The sequence below is a fragment of the Nerophis ophidion genome, linkage group LG02 (assembly GCF_033978795.1).
Source record: "Nerophis ophidion isolate RoL-2023_Sa linkage group LG02, RoL_Noph_v1.0, whole genome shotgun sequence".
Classification (NCBI taxonomy): Eukaryota; Metazoa; Chordata; class Actinopteri; order Syngnathiformes; family Syngnathidae; genus Nerophis; species Nerophis ophidion.
In genome coordinates this window covers 49016450-49037533 of record NC_084612.1, presented here as the reverse complement: position 1 = coordinate 49037533, position 21084 = coordinate 49016450, and the positions used below count along the sequence as shown (strand labels likewise).

Here is a 21084-nt window from a genome sequence, read left to right as displayed (position 1 = left end):
ATCGAAGCTATTCGGCGATCGTCTTCTAACCAACGATTGCATCTTTTGACCACTGGAGCAACTTAAATCCGCCGATTGGTAAGTGTTTGTTTGGCATTAAATGTGGGTGGAGGGAAAGGCTGGATGCAAATATAGCTACAAATGTACATACAGCTAGCCTAAATAGCATGTTAGCATCTATTAGCTGGCAGTCATGCCGTGACCAAATATGTCTGATTAGCACATAAGTCAATAACATCAACAAAACTCACCTTTGGGATTTAGTTGACTTTATTGTTGGAAATGCATCTGCTTTGAGTGTCGCAGGATATCCACACATTCTTGCCATTTCTACCATGTTAGCATCGATTAGCATACCATGCTAATCGATGCACACTCCACGTAAGACAACTTGAATCCGTCCCTGACCGTGTTGTTACACCCTCCGACAACACACTGACGAGGCATGATGTCTCCAGGGTACGGAAAACAGTCGAAAAAAGGGAAAATAACAGAGCTAATTTGACTTGTGTGTGTAATGTGTTTGAGAAAATGGTGGATTGCTTCCCATTGTAACGTCACGGGTGAAAGGTCATCGCTCCGACAGCGAACAATTTAAAGGCGTTTAAATCGCCAAATTCACCCTTTTAGAGTTCGGAAATCGGTTAAAAAAACATATGGTCTTTTTTCTGCAACATAAAGATATATATTGACGCTTACATAGTCTGGTGATAATGTTCCCCTTTAGTAGTTAGTTAGTCAGTTAGCATTTTCATGGCACTATTGTTGAACTGGTCAGTTAGCATTTTCATGGCAGTGTTGTTTAATTGGTCAGTTAGCATTTTCATGGGGATGTTATTGAACTGTTTAGTTAGCATTTTCGTTGCGGCTTTGTTGAACTTGTCAGCTAGCATGTTTATGGTGGTTTTCTTGACCTGGTCAGTTAGCATTTTCATGGCAGTGTTGTTGAAGTGGTCAGTTAGCATTTTCATGGCAGTGTTGAAGTGGTCAGTTAGCATTTTCATGGCAGTGTTGAAGTGGTCAGTTAGCATTTTCATGGCAGTGTTATAGAACTGGTCAGTTAGTATTTTCATGGCAGTGTTGTTGAACTGGTCAGTTAGCATTTTCATGGCAGTATTGTTGAACTGGTCAGTTAGCATTTTCATGGCAGTATTGTTGAACTGGTCAGTTAGCATTTTCATGGCAGTGTTGTTGAACTGGTCAGTCAGCATTTTCATGGCAGTGTTGTTGAACTGGTCGGAAAAAAATAAAAACATGTATCAATCGTCCTGTCCCCTTAGCAGAAAAACAGCCCCAAAGCATGATGTTCTGTTTTGGTTTCATCTGACCACATGACATTCTCCCAATCCTCTGCTGTATCATCCATATTCATTTTGGTATAAACTCAACTCGTCGTGTTTGGAGGAAGAAGAATACTGAGTTGCATTCCAAGAACACCATACCTACTGTGAAGCATGGGGGTGGAAACATCATGCTTTGGGGCTGTTTTTCTGCTAATGGGACAGGACGATTGATCCGTGAGAAGGAAAGAATGAATGGGGGGCCATGTATCGTGAGATTTTGAGCCAAAACCTCCTTCCATCAGTGAAAGCTTTGAATGGTTGACCAAATAGTTATTTTCCACCATAATTTACAAATACATTCTTTAAAATTCCTACAGTGAGAATTCCTGGATTTTTTTTCACATTCTGTCTGTCACAGTTGAAGTGTACCTATGATGAAAATTACAGACCTGTGTCATCATTTTAAGTGGGAGAACTTGCACAATCGGTGGCTGACTACATACTTTTTTGCCCCACATATATATATATATAGATATATATATATAGATATCTATATATATATATATATATATTATCAGTCTGTTGTGGCCAGTGCCCTGCACTCCGCAGTGGTTTGTTGGGGGAGCAGCACGGGCAAAAGGGACTCAAACCGGATTGATAAACTGATCCGGAAAGCCAGCCAAACTATTGGCTGGCAGTTAGAGGCGTTTGTGTTAGTGAGGGACAGGAAGACACTGGACAAACTGCTGGCCATCATGGACAATCCTGCACACCCACTCCACCAGACAATTGAGGGACAGCGGAGTTCATACTCCAACAGGCTCCTTCAGCTTCCTTCCCGCACTGTGCGATTCAATAACTCCTTCATTCCGCACTCCATCCAGCTGTATAATCACTAGTCCCCATACAGCAATAGATAATATCCGTCCATTACCTGACACCCTCTATGTCAGCTACTTCTCTTTGATTTTAATGTTTAGATTATATTTTCTGCTGGATCCACTCTCTATTCTATTTTATGATGGGGCTGCCACAATTCTGTAATATTGTACATTGTAGTTGGTATATATTGTATATATGTTATACACATATTATATCTGTATATATAATATACTGTACACATATTAAGTATATATTGTATATATTCGCAGATATTTCTTATATTTTACATTGCTATAGCTAGTCTATACCTGCATTGTCCTTTCCATCCTTACACTCTCCATCATTTTAACTGAGCTACTGTGTTGAACAATTTCCCTTGTGGATCATTAAACATTTTCTAAGTCCATATATATATATATATATATATATGTATATATATATATATATATATATATAGATAGATGTGTATATGTGTATATATATATATATATATATATATATATATATATATATATATATATACTGTATATGCAAACCCCGTTTCCATGTGAGTTGGGAAATTGTGTTAGATGTAAATATAAACGGAATACAATCATTTGCAAATCCTTTTCAACCCATATTCAATTGAGTGCACTACAAAGATAATATATTTGATGTTCAAACTCATAAACTTTATTTTTTTCTTGCAAATAATAATTTACTTTGAATTTCAAGGCTGCAACACGTGCCAAAGTAGTTGGGAAAGGGCATGTTCACCACTATGTTACATCACCTTTTCTTTTAACAACACTTGATAAACGTTTGGGAACTAAGGAAACAAATTGTTGAACCTTTGAAAGTGGAATTCTTTCGCATTCTTGTTTTATGTAGAGCTTCAGTCGTTCAACAGTCCAGGGTCTCCGCTTACGTATTTTACGCTTCATAATGCGCCACACTCTTTTTTTTACAAAGCCACGCTGTTGTAACACATGCTGAATATGGCTTGGCATTGTCTTGCTGAAATAAGCAGGGGCGTCCATGCAAAAGACTGCGTTTGGATGGCAGCATATGTTGTTCCAAAACCTGTATGTACCTTCCAGCATTAATGGTGCCTTTACAGATCAGAATCAGAATCAGACATACTTTATTAATCCCAGAGGGGAAATTAAAATTTTCAGCACAATGCCATTCAAGATCAAACAAACATTACAGGGAGACAGAACAGGATCATTGACGGGTCTGCCAACTTCAGGCGCCCCTTACAAAAAAGATGAGATACAGGTCAGGTAAACAAGTGGGGGGAAAAAAAAAAGATTAAAATAAAATTAAAAAAAATCGATCTAAGCCTGGGCCCCTGAAGATTGGGTCCAGACTGAGGCCAACGGAAAAAAACAACCTCATAGCAATAGTACACATCTCTCTTACATGTGTGTAAGAGGGAAACATCAAACATTAAAGAACACAAAGGACGTGAAAGACATTAAAGTAGTGGAGCTGATGCAACCAGCCTCTTCTACATACAGCTATGAATAAAAAGTAAGATAAAAATATACACTGTGGTGGCCTCTGCGGTGTTCCACGCCGTCGTCTGCTGGGGTGGAGAGAGCATGGCCAGAGAGAGGAGCAGACCCAACAAAGCAACCAAGAGAGCTGACTCCACTCTCGATCGCCAACCAACTCTCGGCCAGTGTCCAGTCCGCATGGATGAGCAAGGATACGTTCAAAAATATTGAGGTGTCCGGTACCAGCTCATTCAGCCAGGACACTGTGAAGTTTGTCCGTCCCGGCGCTTAGTACCAGCTCCGCAGCCCAGATGTGTAAGTTACCCATGTCTTGGGCACTAATGCACCCCAATACCATCACAGATGCTGGCTTTTGAACTTTGCATCGATAACAGTCTGAATGACACGATGTTGAATATTTCAAAAAAACAATTTGAAATGTGGACTCATCAGAACACATTTCCACTTTGCATCAGTCCATCTTGGATGATCTCGGGCCCAGAGAAGTCAGCGGCGTTTCTGGATGTTGTTGATAAATGGCTTTCGCTTAGCATAGTAGAGCTTTAATTTCCACTCACAGATGTAGCGATGAACTGTATTCAGTGACAGTGGTTTTCTGAAGTGTTCCTGAGCCTATGTGGTGATATCCTTTAGAGATTGATGTCTGTTTTTGATACAGTGCCATCTGAAGGATCGAAGGTCACGGTCATTCAATGTTGGTTTCCGACCATGCTGCTTACATGGAGTGATTTCTCCTGATCCTTGAACCTTTTGATGATATTATGGACCGTTGATGTTGAAATCCCTAAATTTCTTGCAATCGCACTTTGAGAAACGTTGTTCTTAAACAGTTTGACTATTTGCTCAAGCAGTTGTGGACAAAGGGGTGTACCTCGCCCCATCCTTTCTTGTAAATTTTTTGGGAATCTGTTTTTATACCCAATCATGGCACCCACCTGTTCCCAATTAGCCTGCCCACCCGTGTGATGTTCCATATAAGTGTTTGATGAGCATTCCTCAACTATATCAGTATTTATTGCCACCTTTCCCAACTTCTTTGTCACGTGTTGCTGGCATCAAATTCTAAAGTTATTATTATTATTATTATTTGCACAAAATTTATTTTTTATCAGTTTGAACATCAAATATGTTGTCTTTGTAGCATATTCAACTGAATATGGGTTGAAAATGATTTGCAAAGCATTGTTTTCCGATATTTACATCTAACACAATTTCCCAACTCAAATGGAAACTGGGTTTGTATTTATACATATATTCCTCGTGCACTAATTAACTGACAAAGCACGCACTTTGCCGATGTCACGTAATCGATGGGAAAATGCATTTTAAGACAATATGATTTTCCTGAGAGGCTAGGAGACACCGAGAGTATCTGCCCTGTGGGCCGTAGTTTGTGGACCCTTTGCTGGGACCATTAGACAATTGTACATTTTGACTATGCAATAATCATCTGCAGTGGCAAATGCGCAAGAAATGGGTTTTAAGTTGCAAAAAAAAGGCATGAAATGAGACATAAAAAGTGGGATAGAGGGAGACCATTTCACTGTTCCATGAGAGATTGATGCTTCTGTGTGGTGAATTCTCCTTTTGCCATGTTCTGAAACAGGTGGAGCGTCTTCCCATCCTGATGGACAGCCCCAAGAAGATGGACAGTCAGCTGTCCTCCGACCCCGACAAAACCCCCGTCAGCAACGCCGCCAACTCTGACTCTGAGGCCGAAGACTTGAACCCCCCAGGTGAGACAGGAAGGGACCAACAGGCTCCAGTACAAATCAATACATTGAATGATTTTACAAAGCTGCATTCGTTGAATGGCATGAACAATATCAAAATGTGATGACCAGTTCTGAAGATGTCATCAAAATGTTGGTCATCAATTCAACAATACATGAAAATTAATTCAATCACTTTGCCATCTTCCATTATTTTATTGTGACTTTGTGTCTGTGGATTCAAAAGGTTCACTCTGTGCATCTCAGCACCAAACTGTTCTAATCCACAGAACAGGAGCAAGAACCCAAGCTGACATGTGAATATTGTGGCTGGGTGGACTTCGCCTACACCTTCAAGGGCTCCAAGAGGTTCTGTTCCATGGTCTGTGCCAAGAGGCAAGTTCTCGGATCGATGATTATTGATGAATCATTACTGTATTAATGATATTATGATTATTATTGATTAATCATGACTTAATTCTATTCCATGATCTGTGCCAAGAGGCAAGTTATCTGATAATTGATTATTGATTAATCACTACTGTATTACTGTTATTATGATTATTATTGATTAATCGTTGCTTTATTCTGCCTGCTCCATGGTCTGTGCCAAAAGGCAAGTTCTCTGATAGACGATTAATCATTACTGTATTACTTTTATTATGATTATTATTGATTAATCATGGCTTTTTTTCTGCGCCAAGGTCTGTGCCAAGAGGCAAGTTCTCTGACAGATCATAGGAGAACACTGTCTCTGTCTCATCAATCTATTTCTCTCCGATAGATGATTATTGATTAATCATTACTTTATTACTGATAGATGATTGTTATTGATTAATCATTACTTTATTACTGATAGATGATTATTATTGATTATTCATTGCTTTATTAATGTTATTATGATTATTACGTGAGGGAATCAAAGTATTGTTGATTTTTAGTTGTTTCATTACTGTTATGATTATTATATGTGTGGGAATCAAACCATTATTGATTAATCATTGCTTTATTACTGTTATTATGATTAGTATATGGGCAGGTGTCAATTATTGATTTTTAGTTGCTTTATTACTGTTATTATGATTATTATATCGACGAGAATCAAACAACTATTGATTGATTACTTTATTACTGTTATTATGACTTTTTTACGGGAGGTTATCTTACAATTATTGATTATTAGTTGCTTTATTACTGTTGTTATGATTATAATATGGGCAGGTATGAAACAATTATTACTTGCTTTACTACTGTTATATGATTATTATATGTGTGGGAATCAAACAATTATTGATTAATCAGTGCTTTATTATTGTTATTATGAATATCATATAGGCAGGTGTCAAACAATTATTGATTATTAGTTGTTTTATTACTGTTTCTGTGATTATTATCTGTGTGGGAATCAAACTAATATTGATTATTAGTTGCTTTATTACTGTTGTAATAATCAGACAATTATTGATTAATCATTGCTTTTTTACTGTTATTGTGATTATTATATGGGCAGGTGTCAAACAATTATTGATTATTAGTCATTTTATTACTGTTATTATGATTATTATTATGATTATTATTGAGTGAGAATCAAACAATTATTATTAGTTGCTTTATTACTGTTATGATTATTATATGGGCAGGAATCAAACAATTATTGATTATTGGTTGCTCTATCGCTGTTATTATGATTACTACTTCAGCCTGTAGAAATCCAACTGGATGTCAAGTACTTGCACCCCCAGCTGGTGGCAGAAAGTACTACACCCTGGATGCTCAGACGCCACATGTGTAAGATTAGGTCATGTGACATGTGTGCTGGTATGGTGAATAAGAGTAAGTCATGTGACATGTGTGCAGGTACAACGTGGGCTGCACCAAGCGTATCGGGTTGTTCCGTCCAGAGAAGACCAAGGCAACAAGTCGCTGGCGTAGAAGAAGTCAGACTCGGTCCAGCACGGAGGCCAAGAAGCGGGTACGCAAACATTCTCCATACATCTCGACTGACTTCCTGTCCCTCATTGGCGTCCATCTTCACCTCCTCAGAAGATGTCCCCGTCACCTCTGCAGACTACGGGCGGCTCCGTGTCCTCGCCACAGCCCTCGCAGCCCAGTCAGGAGGAGTCCAGCCCCTGCTCGGACATGTCCAGCTTCGAGGGACCGCCCTCGCCGCTGTCGGCGGCCAGCTCAGGACCCCCGGCCCCACCGGCCCCACTAGACCCAGCGCCGGTCCCTGTCCAGCGGCGGCCCGCCCGGGCCTCGTCAGAGCAGGACAACACGTCGTGTCAGCCTGTGGTCGCCAACGACCCCGCCAGGTGGAACGTGGAGGAAGTGTACCAGTTCATCTGTTCACTGCCAGGTTAGATCTCGTAACATCTTCTATCATCCTTCTACAAACTTCTTTCTTCTTCACTCAACTCTGTGCAAGAAATCAACTCAGGAATCATCACAATAACTGCAATATTTGTATAAAGATTATATTTTATATATACATATTTTATAAATAAATACGGTCGTGGTCAAAAGTTTACATACACTTGTAAATAATATAATGTCATGGCTGTCTTGAGTTTCCAATCATTTTTACAACTCTTAGTTTTTTGTGATAGTGTGATTGGAGCACATACTTGTTGGTCACAAAAAACATTTATGAAGTTTGCTTATTTTATGAATTTATTATGGTTCTACTGAAAATGGGTCAAAAGTATACATACAGCAATGTTGATATTTGCTTACATGTCCCTTGGCAAGTTTCACTGCAATAAGGTGCTTTTGGTAGCCATCCACAAGCTTCTGCTTGAATTTTCGACCACAAAATTGGTGCAGTTAAGCTAAATGTGTTGGTATTCTGACATGGACTTGTTTCTTCAGCATTGTCCACATGTTTAAGTCAGGACTTTGGGAAGGCCATTCCAAAACCTTCATTCTAGCTTGATTTAGCCATTCCTTTGCCACTTTGGAGGTGTGTTTGGGGTCGTTGTCCTCTTGGAACACCTCAACTGCGCCCAAGACCCAACCTCCGGGCTGATGATTTTAGCTTGTCCTGAAGAATTTAAAGTTAAAGTTAAAGTACCAATAATTGTCCCACACATACTAGATGTGGCATCATTATTATCTGCATTTGACCCATTACCCTTGATCACCCCCTGGGAGGTGAGGGGAGCAGTGGGCAGCAGCGATGCCGCGCCCAAGGTAATCCTCCTTTTTCATGGTCCCATTTACTCTCTGTAAAGCTGTCAGGTTCAAACACTGATGACATCTATTAAACAGACAAGAAGCAAGGAATCATGCAGAGATAGAGTTCAATTTTGCTCAATGAGGAGAGACGTATTGGGATGTACACTCCGTTACAGTACCAATGATTATCACACACACACTAGGTGTGGTGAAATTTGTCCTTTGCATTTGACCCATCCCCATTTTTCACCTCCTAGGAGGTGAGGGTAGCAGTGAACAGCAGCGGTGCTGTGCCCGGGAATCATTTTTGGTGATTAAACCCCCAATTCCAATCCTTGATGCTGAGTGCCAAGCAAGGAGGTAATGAGTCCCATTTTTATAGTCTTTGGTATGACTCGGCCAGGGTTTGAACTCACAACCTACCGATCTCAGGGTGGACACTCTAACCACTAGGCCTACCTACGCCCTAAGGCACAGCCCACGTGCTCCACTATGTATTAGGGAGGTCCCTGGTTACATCACTGAGGCTGCTTCTGAAGGAAGGGGGGGTAGTTTCAGCAGCCACAGTTAGACACAATATATGACTATTCCGAAATGGAAATGTGCTGACACTCGGGAAATTGCCCCGTCTGTCTCTGCTTTGTCTGCGCCAAGGCACTTGGTGTTCGCCCTAGCAGTCGGCAGGCGGGGCCTGGACACAATCACTGATACGAGACGACTCACAATCCAAGATTGCAAGTTGTCCCATTTTACGGATAGAAAAGTACAACTTCAGCACAATTGATAATGACTATAGCAAAGGCCTTTAAGCATAAGAGTTGTGTGATAACTTATACATGATTATTCTAACAAAAGCACCAGTTCCATTGGCAGCAAAACAGGCCCAGAGCTTAATACAACCACCAACATGCTTGACGGTAGGATGGTGTTCCTTGGATTAAAGGTCTCACCTTTTTTCCTCCAAACATATTGCTGGGTATTGTAGCTAAACAGCTCAATTTTTGTTTCACCTGACCACAGAACTTTCCTCCAGAAGGTCTTCCTTATCTTTGTCCATGACTTCCTGCGGCCGGATTTCGCATGCTGGCGTCCTGCATCCATGCACTAGACAGTATATCTTACCTTTCCTTGTAATTGCACTAGACAGTATATCTTACCTTCACTTGTTATTGCACTAGACAGTATTATCTTATCGGGCTTCACGGTGAAAGAGGGGTTAGTGCGTCTGCCTCACAATACGAAGGTCCTGGTGGTCCTGGGTTCAATCCCGGGCTCGGGATCTTTCTGTGTGGATTTTGCATGTTCTCCCCGTGACTGCGTGGCTTCCCTCCAGGTACTCTGGCTTCTTCCCACCTCCAAAGACATGCACCTGGGGATAGGTTGATTGGCAACACTAAATTGGCCCTAGTGTGTGAATGTGAGTGTGAATGTTGTCTGTCTATATGTGTTGGCCCTGCGATGAGGGGGCGACTTGTCCAGGGTGTACTCCACCTTCCGCCCAATTGCAGCTGAGATAAGCACCAGTGACCCCAAAGGGAATAAGCGGTAGAAAATGGATGAATGGAAGGATTGATTATATCTTACCTTTACTTGTAAATGCACTAGACAGTATATCTTACCATCGATCCATCTAATTTCGACCGCTTGTCCTGTTCGGGGGCGCAGCGTGGTCGCTGGAGCATATCCCAGCTGCTTTGGGACGGAAGGCGGTGTACACCCTGGACAAGTCGCCCCCTCATCGCAGAATATATCTTACCTTTACTTGTAAATGCACTAGACCAGGGGTGCCCATTATGTCGATCGCGAGCTACCGGTCGATCTCGGAGGGTGTGTCAATCGATCACAAGCCAGGCATTGAAAAAATAGACATAAAAATGAGCAATCATCAATCTTCACCAAGACTTCACTTTCGTCAGTAGTTTGACATTCTCGGCACCCGAGGATCTTGTGAGATGACGCTGGCTGTTGCGAGCTCATTATTAAGAAAAAAATCACTGACAGGACGGAGAGAAACACTTTTTATTTCAACAGACTCTTGGGCCATACCTGCTGTCAAAACTCTAAAGACCGACTGCACAGTTCCTGTCTTCACCACAAAAGACCTGCCTCATCCTGCCTGTGCTAACAAAATAAGAGTCTCAGAAAGCTAGCGTGCACAAGCTAGCAAGTTACGGAGTTTGATGCCAATGTATTTTTCATAAAGTTGTTGCACCTTTCCTGCTTCCGGCGCCTAGACCGTAGTCAAGGAGCGCAGGGGAGACACTTCTCCAGGGCCGATGGATTCTCAGGGCAACACCCTTCACTTTACCGCCAGTGGGTCTTCACAATTCCGGACTCCAGGGCAAAATGACGAGTCCAGCGATTAGTTGCAAATCGTGGCTTTTTATTTACGTCTTGTACACAGTAGAAAATCCCACACAAAAACAGTAGCCACTCCCCCGCCCTCAGCAACTGCTCCCTCTCCTCTCTCGCCCACACACTCACTGACGTCATTCACCTGCTGTCACACATTAAAGTGCCACACACCCATTTATGCTACTATCATAACAAAGTGTTTAAAAACGAGTATGCAAGTTGGACAAATGAGATGCCAAATCCAACCACTTTCATGTGGTATTGGACAGAAAGGAGGACTTTTTTTCTCCTCCATTTGAAAATGCGGATGTTATCAGCACCACTGTCTGATTCCAATCAATGCAAGTCATCAGAATCAGGTAATACACCAACTTATATTCTTGTCTTCATGAAATAAAGGAATCTTTATGTATTAAACATACTTGTATTATCATTAAACACCATTAACTTTTTAACAAAAAATTATCTTTCATAAATAAATAAATATAAATTATAAATATGAATGAGGTAGATCTCCTCGACATGGTCAATTGAAAAGTAGCTCACCTGCAGAAAAAGTCTGGGCACCCCTGCAATAGACAATACTTTACATTGGCATTAACATGCTGATATTTAGTCTAATTTAGAACCACATCAATACTTTACATTGGCATTGTAATGCTGATATTTTGTCTCCTTTAGAACCAGATAAATAATTTACTTTGGTAATGTGGATGCTGACATTTAGTATGCTTTAGAACCTGATCAATACTTTACATTGGCATTGTAACGCTGATATTTAGTCTCATTTACAAACCCTGTTTCCATATAAGTTGGGAAATTGTGCTAGATGTAAATATAAACGGAATACAAGGATTTGCAAATCCTTTTCAACCCGTATTCTATTGAACGCACTACAAAGACAAGATATTTGATGTTCAAATTCATAAACTTTTTTTTTTTTGCAAATAATAATTAACTTAATTTAATGGCTGCAACACGTGCCAAAGTAGTTGGGAAACGGCATGTTCACCACTGTGTTACATCACCTTTTCTTTTAACAACACTCAAACGTTTGGGAACTGAGGAAACTAATTGTTAAAGCTTTGAAAGTGGAATTTTTTCCCATTCTTTTTTTGTGTAGAGCTTCAGTCGTTCAACAGTCTGGGGTCTCCGCTGTCGTATTTTACGCTTCATAATGCACCACACATTTTCGATGGGAGACAGGTCTGGACTGCACGCGGGTCAAGAATGTACCCGCACTCTTTTTTTTACGAAGCCATGCTGTTGTAACACGTGCTGAATGTGGCTTGGCATTGTCTTGCTGAAATAAGCAGGTGCGTCCATGAAAAAGACGGCGCTTAGATGGCAGCATACCTGTATGTACCTTTCGACATTTATGGTGCCTTCACAGATGTGTAAGTTACCCATGCTTTGGGCACTAATGCACCCCCATACCATCACAGATGCTGGCTTTTGAACTTTGCGTCAATAACAGTCTGGATGGTTCACTTCCCCTTTGGTCCGGGTGAGACGATGTCGAATATTTCCAAAAACAATTTGAAATGTGGACTCATCAGACCACAGAACACTTTTCCACTTTGCATCAGTCCATCTTAGATGAGCTCGGGCCCAGCAAAGCCAGCGGCGTTCCTTGGTGTTGTTGATAAATGGGTTTTGCTTTGCATAGTAGAGCTTTAACTTGCACTTACAGATGTAGCAACTAACTGTATTTAGTGACAGTGGTTTTCTGAAGTGTTCCTGAGCCCATGTGGTGATATCCTTTAGAGATTGATGTCTGTTTTTGATACAGTGCAATTTGAGGGATCGAAGGTCACGGTACTTCAATGTTGATTTCCGGCCATGCAGCTTACTTGGAGCAATTTCTCCACATTCTCTGAACCTTTTGATGATAATATGGACCGTAGATGTTGAAATCCCTAAATTTCTTTTAATTGCACTTTCAGAAACGATGTTCTTAAACTGTTTGACTATTTGCTCACGCAGTTGTGGACAAAGGGGTGTACCTCGCCCCATCCTTTCTTGTGAAAGACTGAGCATTTTTTTGGGAAGCTTTTTTTATACCCAATCATGGCACCCGCCTGTTCCCAATTAGCCTGCACACCTGTGGGATGTTCCAAATAACTGTTTGATGAGCATTCCTCAACTTTATCAGTTTATTGCCACCTTTCCCAACTTCTTTGTCACATGTTGCTGGCATCAAATTCTAAAGTTAATGATTATTTGCTAAATAAAAATATTTATCAGTTTGAACATCAAATATGTTGTCTTTGTAGCATATTCAACTGAATATGGGTTGCAAATTATTGTTTTCCATTTATATTTACATCTAACACAATTTCCCAACTCATATGGAAACGGGGTTTGTAGAACCAGATCAATACTTTACATTGGCATTGTGGATGCTGATATTTAGTCTTCTTTAGAACCAGATCAATACCTGATATACGTTTGGAAAGAAATCTGACCTGGAATGTGAGCAGATGAGCGTTCATGTTTTTTAAAGCTTTGTGGCAGCTTTTTCAGATCCATCCTATCCATCCATTTTATACCGCTTGTCCCTCCCGGGGTTGCAGGAGCCTATCCTAGTTGCTATGGGCGGAAGGCAGTGTACACCCTGGACAATACAGGATATACCATTTGGATCCAAACATGGTCACACTTTGAGGAAAAAAAAGGCAGGGAGATCAATAAATAAGTTTTTTGTAGCACATCCACAAAGTCATTATGTTCCAGTAAAAATCATTGTGAAATGAACAACTTGTTTTCTGTCCTTGGACCACACACCTTTCAATCAAATCTGACAGCTGTGGTGTTGCTCTCCCAGTATTATTGACTCCTTACTTTCATTGAAAGTCCAGTCTTGAAAACTTCCTTATTTTACTAATCAAATCCTCCATTTTTAGGGCAAAACAGCGTCACAGTTTGCAAGACGCCTAGCAGTTGTTGTCTCTTGTTCTCTTCCTCTTCTACTTCTTAAGGGCTCATGAACATTTAAAGTGCAAGTTGACAATACATCCCCCCTACTGTGAGGCAGAGGTGCTTACTGCCTCATGGCCGGCCTTTTCCCCGTGGCAACAAGCACACACACGCGATATACCCTTTTTGTGTAGCCATGGAGCCACCACCTGAGTCCGCCTCAGGAGGCACCACCTGCGTCTGCCTCAGGAAGCACCAACCGCGTCTGTCTCAGGAGGCACCAACTGCGTCTGCCTCATGAAGCACCACCAGCGTCTGCCTCATGAAGCACCACCAGCGTCTGCCTCATGAAGCACCAACTACGTCCGCCTCAGGAGGCACTACCTGTGTCTGCCTCAGGATGCACTACCTGTGTCTTCTTGAGGAGGCACCACCTGTGTCCGTCTCATGAGGCACCACCTGTGTCCGTCTCATGAGGCACTACCAGTGTCCGCCTCAGGAGGCACCACCTGTGTCTGCCTCAGGAGGCACCACCTGTGTCTGCCTCACTTTTCGTCTGCCGTTTTGTTTTCATCAGGAAACACGGAATTTTCGCGATTTTGACCATGCAAATGATCAAAAGATACAGGAACCACACAAACATCACATAGAAAGCATAGACCAAAAGAGAAATATTAAAACTTATTTCATTTTATTTATTTGTTTGTGAACATCTCATGATTAAGCCTTGTACCCCCACCGGTGGCAAGGTGAGGCAATGCCTCACCTCGCCACCTACCCCTGACAGCACGTCACTGGCTGTATGTACAGTATACTTTAAACCCAGCAGATTTGCTTACAACCTCAGTAGACCCATAATAAATTCAAAAAAGAAGCAAACTTCACAAAGGTGTTTTTGTGACCAACAAGTATGTGCTCCAATCACTCTATCACAAAAAAATAAGAGTTTTAGAAGTGATTGGAAAGTCAAGACAGCCATGACATTGTTCTTCACAAGTGTATGTAAACTTTTGACCACGACTGTATATCAATCAATGAATCAAAGTTTACTAATACAGCCCTAAATAGCAACTCTCTCAAAGGGCTGCACAAGCCACAACAACATCCTCGGCTCACATCCCACATCAGGGCAAGGAAAAACTCAACCCAATGGGATGACAATGAGAAACCTTGGAGGCGACCGGTGCAATGGACTTCGAGTGGATCTAGCATAATAGTGTGAGAGTCAAGTCCATAGTAGATCTAACATAATAGTGTTGAGATCCCAGTCCATAGTGGATCTGACATAAGTGTGAGAGTCCAGTCCATAGTGGATCTTAGAATTAGACTTAGACTTCCTTTTTATCCATCCATCCATCCATCCATTTACTACCGCTTATTCCCTTTCGGGGTCGCGGGGGGGTGCTGGCGCCTATCTCAGCTACAATCGGGCGGAAGGCGGGGTACACCCTGGACAAGTCGCCACCTCATCGCAGGGCCAACACAGATAGACAGACAACATTCACACTCACATTCACACACTAGGGCCAATTTGGTGTTGCCAATCAACCTATCCCCAGGTGCATGTCTTTGGAAGTGGGAGGAAGCCGGAGTACCCGGAGGGAACCCACGCATTCACGGGGAGGACATGCAAACTCCGCACAGAAAGATCCCGAGCCTGGATTTGAACCCAGGACTGCAGGACCTTCTTATTGTGAGGCAGACGCACTAACCCCTCTCCCACCGTGTCATTCAAATTTGAACTTTACAGTACAAGTAAGAACGAAATTTCGTTGCATTAGCTCTTGGTAGTGCAGGATTAAAAAAGCAATAAGGTACAGATATAAATAAATAGATTACTGTACAGATAAATGTATTGCACTTTTGCATATGCTTCCAGGTTTATGGATGTATGTTATGTTGTCTTTTTATTCCAGCGAGTTAATCCATTATTGGGGGGAGTTGAGGGGATAATTTCATTATGATGCGTTCAAGAGTCTTACGGCCTGAGGGAAGAAGCTGTTACAGAACCTGAAGGTTCTGCTTAGGAGGCTGCGGAACCTCTTCCTAGAGTCCAGCAGTGAAAACAGTCCTTGGTGGGCGTGGGAGGTGTCTTTGCAGATTTTCAGGCAGCGGCTTTTTGCGATCTCCTGGGTAGGAGGAAGAGGAGTCCTGATAATCTTTTCCGCTATCCTCACTACTCTCTGCAGAGACTTCCAGTCTGAGGCATTGCAGGCTTCAGTCCAGACAGAGATGCTGTTGATCAGCAGGCTCTCTATAGTGCCTCTGTAGAATGTGGTGAGAATGGGGGGAGGGAGCTGTGCTCTTTTCATCCGACGCAAAAAGCGCGTGCGCTGCTGAGCTCTTTTTACAAAAGCTCCGGTGTGTAGGGACCAGGTTATATTTTCAGTGATCTGCACCCCCAGGAACTTGGTGCTGCTTACCATCTCCACCGCTGTGCCGTTGATGAAGAGTGAAGCGTCGCTGGACTGGTGCTTCCTGAAGTCAACGATGAGTTACTTGGTCTTGTCGACGTTCAGAACCAAGTTGTTGGTTCTGCACCAGTCAACCAGATGTTTCACCTCCTCCCTGTAGTCCATGTCGTTGTTGTCACGGATGATACCCACTACTGTCTGCATACTTCACAATGTGGTCAGTTGTTGGCCTTCCCGCAGCAGTCATCCTTCATCAATGTGAACAGCAGCAGACTCAGGACGCAGCCCTGGGGGGAGCCGGTGCTCAGGGAGATGGCACTGGAGGTATTGTTGCCCACTGTCACAGACTGGGTTCTGTCTGTGAGGAATTCAAGCAGCCAGTTGCATAGGGGGGTACTGAATCCAAGGGAGGCCAGTTTGCTCACCAAATGTTGCGGGATGATGGTGTTGAATGCTGAGCTGAAGTCGAGAAACAACATCCGCACGTGTGTGTCCTTTCCTTCCAGATGTTCTAAGCTCAGGTGGAGTGCAGAGGAGATGGCGTCCTCTGTGGAACGGTTTGGGCGATAAGCGAACTGGTATGGGTCAAATGTTGGGGGAAGTCTGGAGACAATGTATTCCTTTACCAGCCTCTCGAAGCACTTCATTATGATGGGGGTGAGTGCCACGGGGCGATAATCATTGAGGGAAGAGATTGTGTTTTTTTTAGGCACTGGAATGATTGTGGCCGTCTTAAAACATGATGGTACCACAGCCTGGGTCAGCGAGATGTTGAAGTTGTCTGTGAGAACCCCAGCCAGCTGGTCTGCACATCCCTTAAGCACTTTGCCCGGAATGTCATCAGGTCCCGGTGCTTTCCGGGGGTTCACTCTCCTCAGGGTTTTCAGGACATCCGCTGTGTCCAGGTTGAGTGGCTGCTCATTAGGGCTAGGGATGGATTTTCTTGCCGGAGTGGTGTTAAGTGCCTCAAACCTCGCAAAGTAGTTGTTTAGGTCATTTAGGAGGCTAATACTGTTGTCACAGGGACGGGGGGCAGCTTTATATTCCGTGATGACCTGCATGCCCTGCCACATTCGTCCAGTGTTCCTGGGGTTCTCGAAGAAGTCCTGCACTTTCTGACTGTGAGCACGCTTTGCAACCTTAATGGCACGGTTCAGGCTAGCTTTGGCTGATTTTAATGCCACCATGTCGCCAGACTTGAAAGCTTTGTTCCGAGCCTTCAGCATTGCACGTACTTCAGTGTTAATCCAAGGTTTCTCGTTGGCCCGTGTGGGGATGTTCTTGATCACACTAACATCCTCCATGCACTTCTGAATGTATGCAGACACAGACTCTGCATACGACTTCACACATGTGTTATGATTATCGGTGGCGGCTTTCTTGAACATTTCCCAGTCTGTGGTTCCGAAGCAGTCTTGTAATGCTTCCATTGCTCCCTCTGGCCAGGTCCTCGCCTGCTTCACTGTAGCTTGCTTCCTGATCAGCAGGGGCTTGTACGCAGGAATTAGCATCACAGATAAATGATCTGAGGAGCCGAGGTGGGGGTGTGGTGCAGCTTTATACTCCTGTTTAATATTACTATAAACCAAGTCCAGCTTGCTTCCACCCCTGGTTGCAAAATTCACATATTGATGGAAATAAGGGAAACCTGTTTTCATGTTAGCTTGAGAAAAATCCCCTGCCACGATGAAAACACCCTCTGGATGTGTAGTTTGCAGTTCATTGATGGAGCATAATAGTGTGAGAGTCCAGTCCATATTGGGGCCAGCAGGAGATCATCTTGAGTGGAGACAGGTCAGCAGCTCAGAGACGTCCCCAACTGATGCACAGATGAGTGGTCCACCCTGGGTCCCCACTTTGGACAGCTAGTGCATCATCTGTGGTCACCAAATCTGGGGTCACCAAATCTGTGCTCCCCCTCTCCACAAAGGAGAGGAGGACAGAGCCGAAAAGAAACGGCAGATCTACCGGTCTAAAAGGTGTGTGTGTGGGTAGATATATATATATATATATATATATATATATATATATATATATATATATATATATATATATATATATATACATATATAAAACAGTAAACTAATAATGTTAATTTTTGATTGGCATTTTCTGTACGTATTCAAACGCTTTATATAGTGCAAAGAACTAGCAACAAAAAAAAACTACTTAAATAATTAAAAAAAAACTAATATACCATACATATTAACATATTTTTATGTTAAAAAAAATGTATTTCATACACAAAGCATTGACCCAAATAATGTAGAGAAGACTGTATTTTTGTCCTTGGATACATTTGAAAAATACCTGACACACACACATACACACACAGGTTTGTATCAATATGTTACAGATGCGATAAAATGATTTATTTTCTATATTAATGTAAAAAATATTGGGGAAAAAAGCTGCAAACGGAGTAGAAAAGATCCAAAGTGGTGAGTGAGAGGTTTTTTTTAATACTCCCTGCTCGTGTGTATTAGTGTGTTTTTGTGAGTGTGTGTTCCAACAAAGTGTTCACGTGCTGGCAGGTTGTCAGGAGAACGCAGAGGAGTTTCGCTCGCAGGAGATCGACGGCCAAGCTCTGCTGCTGCTGAAGGAAGACCACCTGATGAGTACCATGAACATCAAACTTGGACCTGCACTCAAGATCTTTGCCAGCATCAATTTGCTCAAGGACTCCTAGCAAATCTGTGTGTGTGTGTGTGTGTGTGTGTGTGTGTGTGTGTGTGTGTGTGTGTGTGTGTGTGTGTGTGTGTGTGTGTGTGTGTGTGTGTGTGTGTGTGTGGGCGTGGGCGTGGGCGTGGGCGTGGGTGGGTGTGGGTGTGGTATTAACTGCTCAATGACTTTTGAAGGCAGACTTGTTGATGGTCCATCTTTGACATCAAACTGTTGTTTCATGTTCTTTCACACCTGGAGATGACAAGTGTCTTCAAGTGGAGAAAGTTCCAGTAAAAGTGGTTTCCAGAAGAGGGACAAAGAATAACACCTTGCAAGGGCTTCTTAGAGCAGCACTCCCATGAAATAAAGTATTTCTTATAATGTTTTTTTTTTTTTTTTGTACTTTAGTCAGATGTAGATGTGGGCAGCAAACATGGTAAGACTGTTTATTGACAAACTTTAGTCCTGGATCTTTTTTCTCCTGCTCTTGGCACTTCCGGTCTTGGTGTTGCCAGATGTGTCAAGTTGCCAGGTGTGTAAATAGCAGCAAAACTGGAACCTTGCGCTTAACTTATCCTTGTTATTTTATTACAGAAAGGATGTTTACTATTTTGTAATATGCAAATGTATAAAAAAAACACCTTGACTTGGAGTTGTTTGTGTTTTTTGTCGTTTGTGTTTTTTGACAGACATGCGTGTGTTCAGCGGCTTTTCAAGCTGCCAATACATCTGCTTGTTGTCAGCACACTTTATTTTGCAGCTAGAAACTGTTTGAACGTAATTTCCTGTTTGTACTCTGCAGCTCTTTCACTTTTCTCACATCCGCTGGACGCCACTCCACTGCCAAGCAGGTAAGGGCAGATTATTTTTCATTTTTTCATCAGTCTATTAACCAGAGGTGGGACCAAGTCATTGTTTTGCAAGTCACAAGTAAGTCTCAAGTCTTTGCCCTCAAGTCTCGAGTCAAGTCCCGAGTCAAGACAGGCAATTCCGAGTCAAGTCCAAAGTCAATACTGGAAAGTCTCAAGTCAAGTCCCAAGTCCTGCATTTTGGGTTTCGAGTCATTTCAAGTCTGTTTAACCACAGACTAATATATGTACACAGATTGTGTATGCTTTTAAAACGCTGTATGTATTTATTATTAAAAAAAAGTGCTGACATTGCACTTCATAATAGCACTATTAACCAGTTATTCTAAACATTTAACTCATTCCTTTACAGTATAAACACATTTGAAAAAACAAGTGCAACTGTACTCATTTGCACAGAAGTGTTAACATTGGATTTCCATGGAATATTGCATTGTAACTAGTTCATCAGCAGTTTATGTCATGTTGTCACCTTATCTCATTGATCTCATCTCATACTGTATGTGTTTATGTGTGCGTACACATGAAAAACAACAAATACATGAACATAACAATGAACAGTGCTGTACTTGTTAGATGTCAGGGCTCTATGGAATATGTACACATATTCTTAATATAGTATACATTTTAACTGACCTTTATTTGACTATGCTTGTCTTTTTGTGGGTGGCTAAAATACGCGGTGCAGCTGACCGCCGTCTAACGTTATTTCACTGTGTGTGATACATTCATTAACGTAACGTTATGTGTAGGTACCTCATGCAACCCTGCTTAAAAAAATCACTTGACAATAAGTATGAATAAGGTAGCGAACTGCAGTGGACACAACAGATTGCCGTGTTTGCAATGATGTTATAACCATAGACATATTATAAGTAGACGCAGAATTGGGTGCTGTGACGCAAGCAATTTGGCCACCATCTTGAAGTGGTGATGAAGAGCCGGCAAGCAGCCTAAACTAACATTTGACAGGTAGAAAACAAAGATGCTGGGCTGGCATTCAGCGTTTTCCTGCTCAATTGAGCGGACTGTTGAAAATAGGAATTGGAGGATTACTTTTCACAAGTAAGAATTTACATTAACATACTATTGGTTGTATTTTGTGAAAAGAATATTACCACAGAGTTAAGCAGGAGCAAAGAACTACAATACTTGTATGTGAAAATCACAAAGAAATCTTCTGGGGGAGGATGACCCCCCTACAGGTATTTGGTTTACAAACTTTCAGGCCCACCTAAAACAAAATTCACCAGCCGCCACTGATTATGATGCATTCTCATTTTATTGTAACCACAGATAAGTATTCAAGT

The 21084-nt window shown here is 42.0% G+C and overlaps 1 protein-coding gene across 5 annotated transcripts in view; it reads left to right on the top strand.

The window, feature by feature from the left end:
- Positions 1-19557, top strand: part of phc2b (polyhomeotic homolog 2b (Drosophila)) — a 104078-nt gene extending 84521 nt beyond the window's left edge. For 4 of the 5 annotated variants that reach the window (XM_061885681.1, XM_061885687.1, XM_061885667.1 and 1 more), the window contains exons 11-15: positions 5274-5403; positions 5670-5775; positions 7237-7351; positions 7423-7735; positions 18776-19557. In XM_061885681.1, the coding sequence (XP_061741665.1) occupies positions 5274-5403; positions 5670-5775; positions 7237-7351; positions 7423-7735; positions 18776-18930 (819 nt within the window). In that variant the 3' untranslated portion in view covers positions 18931-19557. The remainder of the gene's footprint in view (positions 1-5273; positions 5404-5669; positions 5776-7236; positions 7352-7422; positions 7736-18775) is intronic. The other variant, XM_061885673.1, reaches the window with a different exon arrangement.
- Positions 19558-21084: the final 1527 nt, after the last annotated feature.